Raw genomic sequence first — 19,833 nt, 5'->3', positions numbered from 1 at the left:
TATTTAAAATAAATTATTTCACACCACGCATGAAATAAAGCACCAGATAATTATTAGAAAAACATAGATAGCAGTTATTTTTAAGCACAAGTCTTATTTAATAAATCGGATAGAAATATAAAAAGTAGGTGAGTTGACCGTGACGTCACGATGTAATGTTTCATATAAATTCCGTATATGAAAATCGTTTTGACAGTTCTAAAAAGGAAATTGATTTGGCTAGTAGGAAAATACCCTATTTCTTGTCGGACTATAAATATATTAATTACACAAACGGGTCTACCGCGATATACTTTCATTATTTTCGGGTAGTTTAGTGGTGTTTTATTAATATCACCGTTGACATTTGTTGGGACGTCAGTCTTTCCGTGACCACAGCTGGTGCAACTCAGCTGAAACGTCGGAATTAAAGGTAAAAACAATGAAATTATATCGCGGTAGACCCGTTTGTGTAATTAAATATGTGTACAAAACGCGAGAGTTTAAAGAACTATAAATATGAATGTTTTCTTCCACTCGCCTACTTTTCTGATAAAACGGTCATAGCGAAACGCAAATATGCCGTTTTCAAAAACTTCCTCTCAAAAAACTCAAAATGAGAGATCTGTGACGGCTAGGTTCCGTTGTATGGTCGCGCTGGACCATCGTTGTCAATAACAGTTTTCTGAGTCGACATAACGTTAGTCAGTTTGTGCACGGCACAACGACATCTACCGGGGACTGGGGGAAACACAACTGTTGTCGGCGTGGTACATAACATAAGAGTGGTTTTAAGACTATTCGCTAGGTGCACGACTGATGCTGCCCCCATTTTGTCGGACTTTCTACGTTAAATCTTATGGAGTAAAATTAGTTCAAGCGGCTGCCGCTAGTACTAATGTCGGACATTCCATAAGATTACCTGTGTTTGTGACTATCAGCGCCACTTCCCCCTCCACCGACTTCGCACCTTGACAATAGTTCGTTTTTTTAGCATTAGAAAGAAGGTAAGCGATCTTGACATGTCTTTTAATTGAAAAACGCTTTTTTAAAATTAGTAACTTATGAAAGCAGAGGAATATAAATGATCGTATTAGATTCATAATTGTTACATATTTGCCGTGACTTATTTTTAAAACATGTTTTTCAATTAAAAGACACATCAAGATTGTTTACCTTTTTTCTAATATGCGCCGTAGACAGTTGAGTTTTAAACTTTAAAGGTGTAAGTGAGCCGCGGGCTGTAAAAAGTTTGGGAACCCCTGGACTAGCATTTTATAAGCGCCTATAAATAAGCTCGTTTTTGGAAGCGTGTATAAACCAAATGTAGCCACGTAACGCCCGTACACGTACACGCGCAGGAATAAAAGGCTAGGCTGAAATCGCCCTTATACGGGTTGCCATAGAAAATGGACCAGCAAAATTTATGAAACAGCCAAATTTTTCCGCAATTTCGAGGTTGGTCCCATAGTAAAAGTAGCTTAGTATAATCCCAAAACCTCCCTGGCAACGGGAATTTTATTTAGCCTCCCTGTATACAGGGTGGCGCATTTAGATCGGTCAGTATGGGAAAATCTGAAACTATAAGACATACGACGATCTCTTCTTAGGAACCATGTCATCGATTTTAGTAACAAGAAAAACTGCATTCATACATTTAAATTTTTTTTATGTAAAATGTATTGAAAAAAATGGTGGCCATTTCGAAAACATAGTACTAAAATAAATTAAAGGATATGAAAACAATGCATTTTATTCATTTCAGACATCATGTTTCATAGTAACATTTACTGCTTAAGACCTACACAATCGATATCTAAATAGAAATAATTTTAGTTTTTTTCGGTTCGATTACCGAGCTGAGTACACATTTTTTTAAAATTTATGAATGCAGTTTTTCTTGTTACTAAAATCGATGACATGGTTCCTAAGAAGAGATCGTCGTATGTCTTATAGTTTCAGATTTTCCCATACTGACCGATCTGAATGCGCCACCCTGTATATATTAACGGTTATTGGAGAAAGCCAACAACCTTTTGCAAAAATATTCATAAAAGTTAACTTAACAGCATTACTTCATCATCATCATCTTCCTCGCGTTGTCCCGGCATTTTGCCACGGCTCATGGGAGCCTGGGGTCCGCTTGGCAACTAATAGCGGAGAGAGCGGGAGCACTATGATGCTTCGGAACTACAAAATGTGTACCAAGAGTTGGCAAGCGGCAAAAATCAAATTAGTCCGGACTCTAGAAATTTAGTCTTTTTTAATAGTAGCAATAAGTTAAAAAAATATATTAAGATTAATAGGTATATTAGGAGAACCCAGAAGCTTATCAAAGGCCAGGCATGCATTAAAAAATATAGTAAATTAAAACATGCATTATCAGTTGTGAAAAATAGGGTTCAAAATTGTCATTTGGAGCTTGAAATTAAGGAATCAAATTTCCAGAAGTTACATGCCGATATAAATAGGTTAAAAGATGAGCTTCTGGTAATAACCACCATGTATGAAACCACAAAAAAACAAGTTGAGGAGCACATCAAGGCTTTCAATAAATTGTTGCAGGAAAACCAAAATTTAGAGGAGCGATGCAAGTCATTACTTAATGGAAATATTTGTAATTGTGGACAAATGCCACCGGCAAAGGTTATTCAAGCCGATGTGGCCCTCAACACTTCTGGGCCAGCTGTACCAGTAGTCACACAGCCCCCTAGAGCAGTCAGTAAGACTGTTATTTTTTCAGATCAGATTGGGTTAGGAATGGGCCCATTATTAAGCTACAGATTACAGCAAAAAGTCTCAAATTACTGTTATCAAAACATTACTTTGTCTCACTTATGTGACCTTATTTCAAAGGGATGTTATGATAGCAGTACTACACTAGTAATTTTATTAGGAAATAGTCTTAATGTAGATAAGCTTAGCATAGATAAGTTGATGTCTACTTTAAATATTATTGAAAAATCTGGTGTGGGCAAAATCATTCTATGTGCACTGCCTTATGCAGAGAATATGTCTTATGACTATAATAGTAAAATAGCACACTACAATTCTTTGATGTACCATGCCATATCTGTCAATAAAATGTACCATTTCTTTGACTTAAATAAATTCATTGAACGCTTCATGCTAGCTCCAAGGAAGGTGTTTTTGCCAAAGAAATATTTTGTATACCTAGTGGATTTATTGGCCTTTAATATTGAGCCAAATAAATTTAGTAGTGTTATAGCTAATTCTCAGTCAGCTGACAAAGTCAAGGACCCCGTGCCACATTTAAACTAGGTTGTAAGACAGCGGAAAAACGCCTGAGTATGAACATTATTCACCAGAATATTCAGGGTTTTTCCAGCAAAGAATTAGAAATAGGTTTATTTTTAGATAATAATAATGTTGAAGTTATGTGTATTACTGAATATTGGCTGAAACATGGACAGTCTTTATTTGATTTTGTTAACTTTAAATTAGTCAGTTTTTTTGCTAGAAAGTCTGCTGTTCATGGTGGTTCCCTGATAATTGTTAAAAATTGCATGAAATCTAAAGAGCGTAAAGATATTGTAAATTATTCCATAGAAAGAGTTATAGAAATTTCCTGTGTAGAATTAGAAAAATATATTATTGTTTGTGTTTATAGACCACCATCAGCTGACTTCAGCACATTTGAAACTACAATGGAAAGTGTGCTGAAGTTAGTATGTAAGGGCCAAAAACATGTTATAGTCTGTGGAGATTTTAATGTTAACTTGCTCGAGTCCTCTAGTAATACTCTTAAAATGCTGTGTTTGTTTAAATCATTCAATTTATTTAACTTGTTTCTTGAACCTACCCGGGTAGGGGTAACTAGTGCAACATGTCTGGATAATATATTTTGTAATTGTGAATGTATAGATAAGCAAATATTTAACTGTTTTCATTCTGATCATAGCGGTCAAAGGGCTGTTTTCTTAAGCGATATTCATGATACTCCACAAACAATAACATACAGACCCATTACTAGTAGTCGCTTGGAATCATTCAAAAATGAAATTCAAAAAAATCTCTGTATGTTACCATTTTCACATTATAACTGTAATAGCCTGTATGAAGATGTTTTTAGTGTAATTCTTTATCATTTTAATCAAAATTTCAAGGAGAAAACTATTAGTGGGTCAAAAACAAAAACTAGAACAAAGTTTAGTGAATGGGCTACTGCAGGCATTTTTAAAAGTAGAAAAAGGCTTTATGAACTTTATGGTGAGAGAGAGCTGAACAAAAATTCTGATTTCCAGGACTATGTAAGGAACTACTCAAAAATCTTCAAGAGAGTGTGTGTAACAGCCAAGACAAACTATACAAGTTCTAAACTGAAAGTGTCGGACAACAAAGTGAAGACAACATGGAATATTATAAATAGGGAAGCTGGTAAATGTAAATCACGCGATTGTCAAGTCAACATTGTCTCGGATAAACAACTTACCATGTCAAACAACGATGTTGCCTCGGCATTCGAAGATTATTTTTCTAAAATAGCTATTAATACCACGAAATGTCTACATTCATCTTCGTCTCGAGCTCATTCCTTACTTTGCGCTAATGTTAAGAAATGTAATATTAACTTTGAGTTTAGTCAAGTAGATTCAGCAAATATTGTTAAAACATTCAAGTCACTCAATTTAAAGAAAACGGAAGATTTATGGGGAACATCAGTTCGAGTCATTAGTCATGTCATAGACGTAATAGCGCCTTACTTAGCCGTAATTTATAATATTTCAATTTCACAAGGCGTCTTTCCAGATCTTATGAAATATAGTAAAGTCATTCCTCTTTTTAAATCTGGTGACTCGAGTAATATGGCTAATTTCCGACCAATATCAATACTTCCTGTACTAAGTAAAGTTTTTGAAAAATTAATGTTAAATGATCTACTGGGTCACTTCAACAGACATACTTTACTTACAAGCAATCAGTTTGGTTTCACAAAGGGCCGTTCCACGACCGATGCTGCTTCGGTACTCATTAAACATATTTATAATATTTGGGAAAATTCTTGTGATGCAATTGGTATATTTTGTGATCTTTCTAAAGCATTTGATTGTGTGGATCATGGAACGCTCATTTTGAAATTAGAACACTATGGTCTGTCAGAAAATGCCCTAAACTTTATGTCTTCTTACCTTAGCAATAGAACACAAACAGTTGTTGTAAACAAAACCCAGTCTAGCGGAGCTGTAGTCCAATTAGGAGTGCCGCAAGGTTCTATTTTGGGTCCGTTCCTGTTTTTGGTTTATATAAATGATTTGCCATGTATAGTAGAAAATCTTTGTGAAATAGTTCTTTTTGCTGATGACACATCATTACTTTTTAAGGTTGATCGGAAATCTACCGATTATAGTGTAATTAACAGCACACTCGTTAATGTACTTAACTGGTTTACTATGAACAATTTGCTTCTTAATGCTAAGAAAACCAAATGTATTAGATTTTCTTTGCCGAATGTTAAACCAGTCGATACTAAAATACTTTTGAATAATGAATGCTTAGAGATGGTAGATAAAGCTCTGTTTCTTGGTTTAACATTGGACAAAAATCTACAATGGAGTCCTCATATCGGAACGCTAGCTAACAAATTAAGTTCGGCCGCTTACGCCGTGAGGAGAATTAGACAACTGACTAATGTTGAAACAGCTCGCCTTGTTTATTATAGTTATTTTCATAGTGTAATGTCATATGGTATTCTGGTTTGGGGCAAAGCAGCTGACATACAGACTATATTTGTCTTACAAAAGAGAGCCATTCGTTCTATATATAACTTAAGAGCGCGTGAATCATTAAGAGAACTTTTCAAAGAAATTAATATTTTAACTGTAGCTTCCCAATACATATATGATAGTATTATTTATGTTATTAAGAATCTAGACTCCTTCACTAAGAATTCTGATGTCCATAACTTTAACACTAGAAATAGAAATAAGCTTGCTATCAGAAAGTTTCGTGTCCGTAAAGTACAAAAGTCATTCGTTGGGCAATGCATTCATTTTTATAACAAGTTACCTGAGAATGCTTTAAGATTACCCTTTCCAGCTCTTAAGAATTACTTAAAAAAGTCATTGATGTTAAAAGCTTATTACAGAGTCGAGGACTACTTGACAGACAAACATGCATGGTCCAAACCAGAAACTAACAAATAAAAAGTAGTAGCAATTAAAAACATTGTATTATGTATAGAGTTATAGGTGACACAGCTCAGGTAAGCAGGAAAGCACATCAAATATTATATGTTGGTAATTAATAATAATCAATCAGATTTATATAATATGTTTTCCCATTTCTTTTAATAACTTTATTTTCTTTTCCTTTTGTAAGAATTTGATATGTTTTCTGAAAGAGCTACGATTTTGTATGATTCCATGTACATATGTATATTTTCTAAATCAAATTTCTATTACACCTTATGTGTATAATTGCATGAATTCTATAGTAATTTAAATTGTATTTTTTTCCCTTATTTTCTCGTAATGCATGTTAATTATAAGATGTAATTATTTTTGAAAAGATGTGTCCCGCCGAGTTTGTTGCCGGTCCCATATTGGGATACCCTCCTCCAATTGAGGGGGGATTTAAATCTTCTCGGGGCAGAGGTGTAGGGTTGGAACCGGTCTACCTAGCTTTATTTGACGTTCATAAGCGCATTGTAATTATGCCTACTTGAATAAACTATCTTTTATCTTATCTTTATCTTAATCCCAGTAATTGGCGTGGGCACTAGTTTTTACGAAAGCGACTGCCATCTGACCTTCCAACCCAGAGGGTAAACTAGGCCAGTATTGGGATTAGTCCGGTTTCCTCACGATGTTTTCCTTCACCGAAAAGCGACTGGTAAATATCAAATGATATTTCGTACATAAGCTCCAAAAAACTGATTGGTACGAGCCGGGGTTCGAACCCGCGACCTCCGGATTGCAAGTCGCACGCTCTTACCGCTAGGCCACCAGCGCTTTTTCATTACTTCATATCAAAGCTAAATTTGATTGCTACGGTACTACGGTACCCTTAAAAAGCATAGTGTAGTATAGACAGTCAGTAGGTCAGTAGACATAGCGTTAGTCAGTTTGCCCGCGGTGCAACGCCATCTAGCGGAAATTTGGTCCATCACACCAGGCCACTTTCACCAATTTTAAATTTATGGTGATATTTGACCGCTCTAAATAAAAAAAACTAGTATTACGTCAGAAATTGGTATTCTTGCGTCCGCGCCCCATTTTATCGGTAGTATCGGTCATAATCAGCGGTCGAATTCCGCGAGCCAAATTGGCGTTTGTGTCTGCACGTCCTGATTTGATCGGACAATTTAATTAGATTGGCGAAAATTGTTCTCGTCTGGTAGCGGTGTCGTCATATAGCGGCCGTCTCCATACAAATACTACGACATCCATATTTCGCCGTATTATTAGTGTACCGCACGAACTTTGTTCGCGGTACACTTATTTAGTATGGAGACGGCCGCTATATGACGGCACCGCTATCCTAGGAAAACCGATCTTAATGCAGGAACAGTCTCAGAGAAACGGTTAACCTGAGCAACATAGGTGTGTCGCTAGATGGCGCTGTGCCCCGCGCAAACTGACTAACGATGTGTCTACTAAAATATTACTTTAGTAACGACAGCATTATCAGCAATCATAACCATAAATTTCAACCTTTTATGTTTACATTTTTTGTAAACGGCATTTTGGAATTTTCTAATGACCGTTAATTTGTAGGAAAACCGATCTTAACGCAGGAACAGTATCAGTGAAACGGTTAACCTGAGCAACATAGGTGTGTCGCTAGATGGCGCTGTGCCGCGCGCAAACTGACTAACGATGTGTCTACTAAAATATTACTTTATTGACGACAGCATTATCAGCAATCAGAACCATAAATTGTAACTTTTTATGTTTACATTTTTTGTAAACGGCTTGTTGGAATTTTCTAATGACCGTTAATTTGTAGGAAAACCGATCTTAAGGGTGGTATTCCATCTGTTCAATATGTTTGTCCAATCTCATGGCGTATCACTCTCTCTCTCAAGCAAAATGTGAAACAAAACACATCGGGCAAAGAAATTGGATGGAAATTGCACAGGTGGAATACCATCCTAACACATTCTACCGCAAAGCCCCGCGACCTTGGGGCGCCGCACCCACAAGTGAGAGCGAGTAACAGATATCTCTTTCTCGCTCTCACTTATGGGTGCGGCGTACCCAGGCTCTCAGAACACCACAACCATGACCGGGTACTCACAAGAGTGTCTCCTTGAGCTGGTGCTGCTGCGGTCGCTGCGACGGCTCGTACGCCCAGCAGCGCGACATGACGGAGTAGAGCCGCGGTGGACACCTCGGGGGCAGTGCAAGCCGTTCCCCGTTCTCCAGTTTACCGATGACGTCATTATTCTTCACGACGAGCACCAGGCTCTCAGAACACCGTGACAATAACCGGGTACTCACAAGAGTGTCTCCTTGAGCTGGTGCTGCTGCGGTCGCTGCGACGGCTCGTACGCCCAGCAGCGCGACATGACGGAGTAGAGCCGCGGCGGCAGCGCCAGGCGCTCCCCGTTCTCTAGTTTCCCGATCACGTCACTGTTCTTCACGACGAGCACCAGGCTCTCAGAACACCGTCACCATAACCGGGTACTCACAAGAGTGTCTCCTTGAGCTGGTGCTGCTGCGGTCGCTGCGACGGCTCGTACGCCCAGCAGCGCGACATGACGGAGTAGAGCCGCGGTGGACACCTCGGGGGCAGTGCAAGCCGTTCCCCGTTCTCCAGTTTACCGATGACGTCATTATTCTTCACGACGAGCACCAGGCTCTCAGAACACCGTGACAATAACCGGGTACTCACAAGAGTGTCTCCTTGAGCTGGTGCTGCTGCGGTCGCTGCGACGGCTCGTACGCCCAGCAGCGCGACATGACGGAGTAGAGCCGCGGCGGCAGCGCCAGGCGCTCCCCGTTCTCTAGTTTCCCGATCACGTCACTGTTCTTCACGACGAGCACCAGGCTCTCAGAACACCGTCACCATAACCGGGTACTCACAAGAGTGTCTCCTTGAGCTGGTGCTGCTGCGGTCGCTGCGACGGCTCGTACGCCCAGCAGCGCGACATGACGGAGTAGAGCCGCGGTGGACACCTCGGGGGCAGTGCAAGCCGTTCCCCGTTCTCTAGTTTCCCGATCACGTCACTGTTCTTCACGACTAGCACCAGGCTCTCAGAACACCACAACCATGACCGGGTACTCACAAGAGTGTCTCCTTGAGCTGGTGCTGCTGCGGTCGCTGCGACGGCTCGTACGCCCAGCAGCGCGACATGACGGAGTAGAGCCGCGGTGGACACCTCGGGGGCAGTGCAAGCCGTTCCCCGTTCTCCAGTTTCCCGATGACGTCATTATTCTTCACGCCGCTGAACGGCTTCACGCCGAGCATCAGGATCTCCCACATGCACACGCCTGGAATGATATACTGGATCAACCAAATCTTGTCAGTAGTAAAAGGCGGCAAATTTGAAAAATCGCGGGTTAGCAACACTGTGTTCGAATATTTCCAAAATCGCGTGTCATCTGTGTGTTATCTGTGGAATGTGGATCGTGAATGACAGCCATCATCTTATTGTTTACATTCTGAATCGTTTCTATTTCAAGAGAAATTTCTGCTGTCACCATTAAATACCAAGATTATGCATGACCTCAAGCAAAGCTAAGGTGCCTACAATGTACAATCATGCTCGTTGACGGTAAACATTACTAAAATTTGAGGTTATGATAATTCACTCGAACTGACGTATGAAGGGCGGAAAAATAAACACGTTTTGGTTCGATGTACATTGCTGCTTTTCCTAGCGCAATTCTGCTCTTTGAGTGTTACATGGTGTTACCCTACTTTAATTTGCAGTACATTGCTACTGACAAGATTTGCTTGACGCACTATAAATAGTTATTTGTTTTACAAGGGGGCAAAGTTGTTTTTTAACCGCTCGTGCTAATATTGATACCCGAGCGAGCGAACGATTACAAAATCTGGAAATTGGAATCTTGAGCGTTGCGAGGGTTTCAAAGCACGAGGGTTAAACAAAATTTGCCCCCGAGCGAAGTTATCGTTGGCGGCATCATCTTGAATCTTATCTGAATGCACGAAGGTTGATCTTGGGCTGTAGCAGCGATAGTCAGTTGATGTATTTGGCGGTCAAAGGCTTAAGGATGACTCACGCTAGACCGGCCCGTGCCCGGGCCGAGGCGTCCGACATGTCATTTTGTATGATGGCCGATCGGTGATCACGTGGTGCTTTCCATAGAAAACGAAGCGCCGGAAGCTCCGGCCCGGCCCCTGCCCGGTCTAGCGTGAGTTTTCCTTTAAACAGACTTACCGAACATCCAAACATCGGAGGCGGAAGTGAACCGCCGGAAGTTGATGGACTCAGGCGCCATCCATTTAATAGGCAGTTTCCCGCGCGACGCCTTGTAGTAGGATTTGTCCTCCACCATTTTTGACAGACCGAAATCCGCCAACTGTGAAGTTATAATATATAATGTCATGTAAGTGTTACTGTAGGTTTTTGACTGTGGCACTTGGGCAAAAATATTTATATAAATTTCGTATCCCGTACAGGGCTTATCTATAACAGGTTACCGTCTGATATAAAGGATGTTGCCTCAGATCTCGTTTTTATAAAAAAAAACAAGTGTTTCCTGATCCAAAAGGCGTTTTATTCGGTCAAGGAATTCATGGAAGGCTAATTAAAGTTAAATGGAAAGCTAGTATTATTATTCCTAACGTATTGGAACGGGGTATAGCTATTTTATTGTCAATTAAATTATTTTTATTTTTCTAATCTTTACAATGATACCTAATTTTAATTGTATATATTTCTAACATACCTATTGTATATAATCGTGTAAATTACGCGTCTGTGACAATGTATGATCAATACAAATAAAGAACATGAATAAGAATATTTCCTGACCGATTCTCATAAAATGTAAGTGGGTTCGATAACTATACATATACACGGTGACTAAAAAATAACTGCATTCTGCCAGGGAGGCTTTGGGATTATACTAAGCAACTTTTACCAACCCCGAAATAAAATTACCCTCCCATAGAAAATGGACCAGCAAAAATGTATGAAAAAAACATTTTTTTTTTCGTCATTTCTGGGTTGGTCCCATAGTAAAAGTTGCTCAGTATAATCCCAAACCCAAAACAACGGCAATGCAGTTAATTCTTAGCCAACCTGTATACATTTTTGACGTATCATTTCTTGAAATTAATTTGGAGATTTGGGGAAAGTCTAATGCTTAAACAGATGCTTAGTTTAAACCGCAAAAAGGTAACACCGCGGGAAGGTAACACAGGTGGAATGGATTACCACCCTTATAAGCATTAAACAAGTTGTATAACGAACCTTATCATCTACGACATTAAGTTCACTTTACCTTGACACAGGTGGGTGTTGAAACCAGCACGTTCCTCGCGGCTATGTCGCGGTGTACAAATTTCTTGCTCTCTAAATAGCTGAGCGCCGTTGACAGCTGGTATATGTACAGAACCAGTGTACACGTCTCTAACCTGAAAACGGAGACAAAATAAGGTTAAAACTCAAAATGAAAATGTGTAAAACTATAAAAAAAAATATTTATATGAATAAATGATTTTATTATTTTTATATCGATTTCGACCCATGTTCTTTCATTGATACCTACGTGTTAAAATTGTTAAATATGAATTGTCGTCAACGCCATCTAGCCGAGCATCCGAGAATGACTTTTTCTTGATTTCCGTGGCACGTTTTTTCCTTAGAGTTCGATTTTTTGAGCATTAGAAATAAGGTAAACAATCTTGACGTGTCTTTTTATTGAAAAACACGTTTTAAAAATAAATAATGGCAAATATGTAACAATTATGAATCTAATACGTTCATTTATATTCTTCTGCTTTCATAAGTAATAGTTACTCATTTTTAAAAAGCGTTTTTCAATTACAAGACATGTCAAGATCGCTTACCTTCTTTCTGATGCAAAAAAACGAACTATAGACTTTATTCATCTTATACGGAGTTACATATGTCTTTGGTTATACCATAGAGAAAAACAGTAAGACAAGAGTGCACACTCCATACAACCGACCGGAAAGTCTTATGTTGTTGAGCATTAGACTTTCCGGTCGGTGCTACATCTATTGTCAAGTAGCAGTACTGATAGTTCCGCTACTCGATGCTAGATGTCGACTATGAAAATAATAGACCTTTTGGTACCAAAACTGATGTATGGATGAGCAATCTATGTATTTTTTAGGGTTCCATACCCAAAGGGTAAAAACGGGACCCTATTACTAAGACTCCGCTGTCCGTCCGTCCGTCCGTCTGTCACCAGGCTGTGTCTCACGAACCGTGATAGCTAGACAGTTGAAATTTTCACAGATGATGTATTTCTGTTGCCGCTATAACAACAAATACTAAAAACAGAATAAAATAAAGTTTTAAGTGGGGCTCCCATACAACAAACGTGATTTTTGACCGAAGTTAAGCAACGTCGGGCGGGGTCAGTACTTGGATGGGTGGCCGTTTTTTTGCTTGTTTTGCTCAATTTTTTGTTGATGGTGCGGAACCCTCCGTGCGCGAGTCCGACTCACACTTAGCCGGTTTTTTCTCTTTGGTTATACCCACCTCCTCGCGTTCTGTTGTAAGTAAGCCCTAAGTTCGCCTAGGGTGGCTAGCTCCATGACGATCCATATTGGCGGCGCGCTGCACACGCCCACCAGCCCGATGATGTGCGGGTGAGAAAACTGCTGCATTATATCTGGCAATAAAATAGTAGATTGTTAACCAAGGGATGAAATGATGCCTTTCACCCGAGTTAAACACACTTCATTTCGAATACGAGGAAAATAAACAGTCTTCTTTTTAAAATATGAGTAAGTAGAAATTTTAATAGTATTTCTTGAGGGTACTTTCAATTAACAATTTAGCCAAAAGTATCGTTGTTTATGGAATGGAGAGTTAAATACCAGAATGGAAATTGTATAACAAATCCATTTAAAACCAAATTTCAATTGCTTGAAATCGTAAAGAAATTAAAAAATCGTACTTGGAACATAAAACGCTCTAGTGCAGAAACGTATAATTTTCTGCACACCTTTTAGAACAACAATGACCCTCTTTCAGTTTCAATTGTTAATTGAAAGTACCCCTCAAGAAATACTATGAAAATGTACTTACTCCTATTTTAAAAATCACATGCAGTTTAACTCGGCTGAAAAGCATCATTTCAGTCTCGGACTATTGGCGGTACAAAAAGTACTGACGTTGACTGAACTAGCATGACAAATACGAACATTTCCGAGAAAATACGATGGAAAACAACTTATGCACTACATATGCTAGGTACACATTAGGTTATTGCTAAAGAAGTGTACTCACAAGCCTCTTCCAGAAACTTTTCTGCTGTATCCAGGTCTGCATCCAACTTGCAAGTTTTCACGGCGACCGGTAATATGTACTCGCCGGCCGAGCCTTTCCCCTGCTGCTTTTGTATAGTGAGTTGACGGCGAAGGGAGGGGTGGTTAGCTGAGGCCACGCGGCACGTCCCTGAAAATGTATGTAATGTATGATTGTACAGTAAAATAAACTTTCATGATATATTTATTTCAAGAAATATAAACAACATAAAGTAACCTAAATAAAATTAAAACGACCTACAAAACTAAAACTACTACTTAAAAACTTTCATTATGTCTGGGCATAGATAAATATAGTAAGACAAGAGTGCTCATTCCTAGCATAATACTAACAATATTTTATAAGGCATAGTCGTAAGTACTAACAAAAAAAAAATGATCCCTGATGGTCCTTAAATAAATGAATTTATTATTTATCTTTATTTATTTTTGGTCTTAAGTTAGGTTATTTTATAATATGGATATAAAAATAAAATACAAAAACACTTACAAAAACAATACAAAATACTTATAAACATATTATAAAAAACCTAACCTAGGGTGCCTTATTATTTATTATTATTATTGCATACATCAGTTTTGGTACCAAATAGTACATTATTATCGAGGTTCGGAAGTAGCTACTTGCTGGCTGAGGATTCGTTTTAAAGGGACGACCTTGGGAGTCAGTTTAATTGAATCCGAAGCCAGCAAGTAGCCTTCCAGCCGAGTCATATATAGTGCTTTTCTCAAAATTGGTGCAAGAAATAGAAATTATTTACCGGAGCAACGGTCTAATTATCACAGAAAAACGTAAAACCGTTGAAAATATTTGCTTTGCCGCCTTTAAAAAAAGAGAAGTGTATTTTTCTGCTGAAAATACGCCAACCTAATTGAGACCAAGGCTCGGAACCGGTTTTTTCTTCATACAAAAAATACCGGTATTAATCCGTTCTTTTTCGTTCTTTGGTTAATTATTTCATTTTTAATGGGACAATCTAATAATATGAAGTTCTTACCTTAAGTACATGATTCAGTCCTACGTAAAGAGCATAAAATGTTTAAAAACATTGGGCTATTTTGGGTTTTACAAAAAAACCGGTTCCGAGCCCTGATTGAGACACCTAAATAGTCGCGGTACCAACATTATAATAATAAGTGCTGATCATCTGTTTGGCTGTTTAATTGGACCTATGCCGTCATTTGATATGGCCATTTCCACTTTTAAAAAGTTTGGAACTCGTTAAATAATGTCCCGAAATCGAGACTGCAATGTTTTTAACTTTTTAATTTTTTGACTGACCATAAACTACGCACTTCGCGACCAATTTTTTAACCGGCAACGTCGACTTTGCAGTCCATTTTTCAGAAAAAGACTATTATTTTCACAGTCGACATCTAGCATCGAGTAGCGGAATTATCAGTACTGCTACTTGACAATAGATGTAGCACCGACCGGAAAGTCTTATGTTGTTGAGCATAAGAGAAATGATAGGTACTTACTTGTTTCGTTTGATTTTTTGTAAGATGACTATGGTGTACAATAAAGACAAAACATTTTTTACATACAAATATAATATACTCGTATTATTGTACCTTTATGTACGTCGCCAAACTGCCCTTCCCCGATAATGCCGGTGAGCTCGATCTGATTGCGAACCAACTCGTAGTCTCGAACTAGAAATATAATAACGCTTATATTAAACAACAAGTTACCGTCAAAATTTTTTTGATACACACTTTTATTGCCGACTGTAGCCCCTTTCGCAGTTTTGCGTAATCTTCCCTATTGATGTATGACCGTAACCAGTGTTGGCCGAAACGTTAATGCAATTGACCATTTTTGTCTATTAACCATTATAAATTGAACCGTAAACTGTAACCATCCGTTACGGTTTACGGTTCAATTTGTACTGGTTAATGGTCAATTGCAATTAACGTTCGGCCAACACTGACCGTATAACGTTCATCATGAGTATCATGACGAACGAAGAGCGAAACACGTCGCTCGGATCGACGGCGTGACGTCTTTTTTGCACTTATTGAGTATATATATATAAGCTTTTTATCGGCTATTCCGCGTCGATAGTAGGGTTTGCACGACGGATCTGAAATGTCCTCTGACAACAACGTCGCCGTGTTGCCCTCCCACGAGCTTGAACGCATCTCCGCTGGACACCGTGTGTATGTGACGTTCGTTGTGACAATAGTGATGCTAATATGACGGTAGTTATAGTGGTAAGGGACAAACCGGCCGGCGTGGAGTAGTCGGCGTCGTCGTCGACAATCTCGGCGTAGTCCTCTGACAACAACGTCGCCGTGTTGCCCTCCGACGAGCTTGAGCTCATCTCCGCTGGACACCGTGTATATGTGACGTTCGTTGTGACAATAGTGATGCTAATATGAATGGTAGTTATAGTGGTAAATGACAAACCGGCCGGCGTGGAGTAGTCGGCGTCGTCGTCGACAATCTCGGCGTAGTCCTCTGACAACAACGTCGCCGTGTTGCCCTCCGACGAGCTTGAGCTCATCTCCGCTGGACACCGTGTATATGTGACGTTCGTTGTGACAATAGTGATGCTAATATGAATGGTAGTTATAGTGGTAAATGACAAACCGGCCGGCGTGGAGTAGTCGGCGTCGTCGTCGACAATCTCGGCGTAGTCCTCTGACAACAACGTCGCCGTGTTGCCCTCCGACGAGCTTGGACTCATCTCCGCTGGACACCGTGTGTATGTGACGTTCGTTGTGACAATAGTGATGCTAATATGACGGTAGTTATAGTGGTAAATGACAAACCGGCCGGCGTGGAGTAGTCGGCGTCGTCGTCGACAATCTCGGCGTAGTCCTCTGACAACAACGTCGCCGTGTTGCCCTCCCACGAGCTTGAGCTCATCTCCGCTGGACACCGTGTGTATGTGACGTTCGTGGTGACAATGGTGATGCTAATATGAATGGTAGTTATAGTGGTAAATGACAAACCGGCCGGCGTGGAGTAGTCGGCGTCGTCGTCGACAATCTCGGCGTAGTCCTCTGACAACAACGTCGCCGTGTTGCCCTCCGACGAACTCATCTCCGCTGGACACCGTGTATATGTGACGTTCGTTGTGACAATAGTGATGCTAATATGACGGTAGTTATAGTGGTAAATGACAAACCGGCCGGCGTGGAGTAGTCGGCGTCGTCGTCGACAATCTCGGCGTAGTCCTCTGACAACAACGTCGCCGTGTTGCCCTCCCACGAGCTTGAGCTCATCTCCGCTGGACACCGTGTGTATGTAACGTTCGTGGTGACAATGGTGATGCTAATATGAATGGTAGTTATAGTGGTAAGTGACAAACCGGCCGGCGTGGAGTAGTCGGCGTCGTCGTCGACAATCTCGGCGTAGTCCTCTGACAACAACGTCGCCGTGTTCCCCTCCCACGAGCTGGTCTTGCCCTCCGACGAGCTTGAGCTCATCTCCGCTGGAAACGCAACCACAGAATAAATAATAGTACTAAGTACAGAAGACTCACTCTAACAAAACGCGTCTGTTACGATCAGCACAGATATGGCCGCTAGGTGGCGACAGCGCCACGCGCGGCTTATGGCTTCCCCCAAAATTGGGGCCGAACGGATGTACTTTTAGCTACCTGTAGCAAAGCGACGAAATCGCGGAGTGAGACACGCCTGACGCAACAGATTTCACTTCAAGATTTTATCACTACATAGTACAATACAAAGTCGCTTCCCGCTGTCTGCCTGTCCCTATGTATGCTTAAAATTCAAATTCAAAATTATTTATTTCATGTGATTTACACACATAGCTATATACAACAATAAACATACAAGAATTACACATAAACACAACATATACACATTAGAATCTTGCTTAGATCTTTAAAACTACGCAACGGATTTTGATGCGGGTTTTTTAAATAGATAGAGTGATTCAAGAGGAAGGTTAAGGTACGTATAATTTGTTAACCCGTGCGAAGCCGGGGCGGGTCGCTAGTTTGGTAAAAGGAATAAGACCTCATTGTAGGTACTTACTTTTGCACTGACAATTCAGCGACTTCCATACAGTAGCTTGCAAAAAAATATGTTAAGTATTACGCATGAAAAAGATATTAAGTAATTAGGTACAGTACAGTATTTATAGTTAAATTATAAAACACAAGTGTAAATACTTACTAGTTCTGTTCCATAGCGAGGTCTGCGATTCTGTGACTAGTCTGCAATACCCGTCTACTAAGTCTGCCAAGCTTTCCGCAGCCTGTATCATAAATGAATAAAATGGTGAGTGCCGTGCACAGACAATCCAACCTCTAGACATAGCATAGTCGCGCTACCCCCTCTGCCACACATGGTAGCGTTACTCCATCTTCGAGTCAATCCCGTGCCGTGATTGGTCCGTGTCTTTGAATGGACCAATCACGGCACGGGATTCGCTCACCTCGTCCCCCCGCACCCCCGTATTTTTGGCAGCATCGGTTTCATGAAAGAATTGGCCTAAGCTCAGTCTAGAGGTTGGATTGTCAGTGGTGCCGTGGAACACTCGGTTGGAACGAAGTTAAGAAAGGCTGGTCACGTGTTCATGTCCATATTCATGTCTTACCGAGCACCTTGAATAGATTTTCAAAGGAACTATTAAAACTTATAGAAGGACGGACGAGTAAACAAGCTAGAAATATTATTAAAAAATACCTAGTTAAAATGAGAGGGCAGTGCACCGAAATCACTTAATTACGGTCTTGTCTATTATGTACCTAACCATTAAAAATGAATTTGTAAATAATTTAAGACTCCTTAACTCAAAAATCTTTTTAAGTTAAGATACAATGTCTTTTTACCGAAATAAACAGTTTAATTTTTTTTTTTATGTCCGTGTCATGTTATATAAGTTATAGTCTTCCTGTCCGTCATCCTCATCCTTATTTTCATTCTCATTAGTCTCATATTTATCAATCGTATGTAATATTCTTCATGATACTGTCTACTCTGTATTGATAGATATGCTATGTATGTGTATTATTTATTTATTTATTATTTAATCTTTATTGCACATAAGAGAACACACTGTACAAAAGGCGAACTTAATGCCATAAGGCATTCTCTACCAGTCAACCTTTAGGCAAAGCAGATAAGTTGTAGGCGGTGCAAAAAATATGTGGTATAGATGAAACAATTACGTACCTGTACGAATACAATACAATCATAAGAAATACACAGACATAAACATATATAAATATATACACACATATATATATATATACATACATATACATACATATACATACACATACATATGAATTCAGATGAACTTACAAAGCAGAAACACTAAGATTTTCCAGTACTGCCAGCAAAGTGCTCACTTAAGGATTTATATAGTGAACTGTTTCATAGTTTTAAGTGTCCATTGTATACCCGATCGAGTTGGGTTACCGTTGAAACTCACATGCACTACACTGTACATGTACACTTCTGTAACACGGTTGTACAATAAATGAACTATCTTATCTTATCTTGTCTTATGGTATGTGACGGTAAAAACTCACGTTTACATATTTCGCAATAGTATGGTCTGTGACGGCAAAATCTTACACTTTTTTTCGCCTAACCCCTATCCACCAACCGTCCTATAAGAACTTCGTTCCAATAAGGTTAAAATTTACTAATGTTATCGAAAATAATAAACTTCGATATGCCGGGTGTCCCTAGCCCGCTGCGTTCCCGTCTGCGTGCGCTTCTCTCGGTCTCATATTTTGCTTAATGAGAGAGTGAGACGCGATGCACATTTGACCAAATGTTGGTCAGGTGGAATAGGACCCTAATGCGTATGAGTATGAGTATTACCTCGACGCTGCTGCACGTGATAGTGAGCGTCTCAGTGGCGCCCTTCACTCGCAGTTGGAGCGCCGCTTTGCCGCACGACGAACCGCTCTGAAACACCACATCACACGTGAAAACATCTGGGGGCACGGCAGTGCCCCCGCCAAGTCGAGCGTGAAGCAAACACTGCCGTACCATCCTTTACTGGAACCATTTCGCCGCATTTTCAGGCCCCTATTTGAGAACCTCTGGATAAGACCAGAACGCAGAAATTTTCGTCATCCAGTAAGCTATAATCACATACTTAAAATCCAAAATTTCAAGTCTGTAGGTCATTTAGTTCAGAAGTTAAGCGAAAGCAAAGTTTCGCATTTATGACACTCACTCACTCACTCATGATCATCAGAATAGAACTAGTATTTCCCATAAACTCAGAGAGCTGAAATTTGGTACAGAGTTAGGGTTTAATGGCCACATAAAGGGAAAACCTAAAAATATTGCAATATCAGCCACGTTTTAAAGATCTAAGAACTGCATAAGTAAGTTTGTAATCCCATATAAATATATGATATTACAAAGTTACTGTTGCAGTTCCTACAAATAGTA

General features: G+C 39.8%; 1 protein-coding gene and 1 long non-coding RNA gene across 2 annotated transcripts in view; one reads left to right on the top strand and one right to left on the bottom strand.

The window, feature by feature from the left end:
* LOC134657850 (focal adhesion kinase 1) overlaps positions 1–19,833 on the bottom strand; it is an 82,856-nt gene that overhangs the window by 14,911 nt on the left and 48,112 nt on the right. Inside the window, exons 10-19 of the mRNA XM_063513429.1 lie at positions 19,252–19,338; positions 17,590–17,671; positions 17,449–17,484; positions 16,758–16,880; positions 15,013–15,093; positions 13,400–13,567; positions 12,647–12,779; positions 11,418–11,550; positions 10,349–10,490; positions 9,230–9,434 (exon numbers count right to left, since the gene is read on the bottom strand). Of these exons, the coding sequence (XP_063369499.1) occupies positions 9,230–9,434; positions 10,349–10,490; positions 11,418–11,550; positions 12,647–12,779; positions 13,400–13,567; positions 15,013–15,093; positions 16,758–16,880; positions 17,449–17,484; positions 17,590–17,671; positions 19,252–19,338 (1,190 nt within the window). The remainder of the gene's footprint in view (positions 1–9,229; positions 9,435–10,348; positions 10,491–11,417; positions 11,551–12,646; positions 12,780–13,399; positions 13,568–15,012; positions 15,094–16,757; positions 16,881–17,448; positions 17,485–17,589; positions 17,672–19,251; positions 19,339–19,833) is intronic.
* Positions 1–19,833, top strand: part of LOC134657883 (uncharacterized) — a 485,626-nt gene that overhangs the window by 449,598 nt on the left and 16,195 nt on the right. The window lies entirely within an intron of this gene.

This window comes from Cydia amplana, chromosome 21, assembly GCF_948474715.1.
Source record: "Cydia amplana chromosome 21, ilCydAmpl1.1, whole genome shotgun sequence".
In the NCBI taxonomy this organism is placed as follows: Eukaryota; Metazoa; Arthropoda; class Insecta; order Lepidoptera; family Tortricidae; genus Cydia; species Cydia amplana.
The sequence above is the reverse complement of the archived record's forward strand: the minus strand, read 5'-3'. Positions and strand labels throughout refer to the sequence as shown.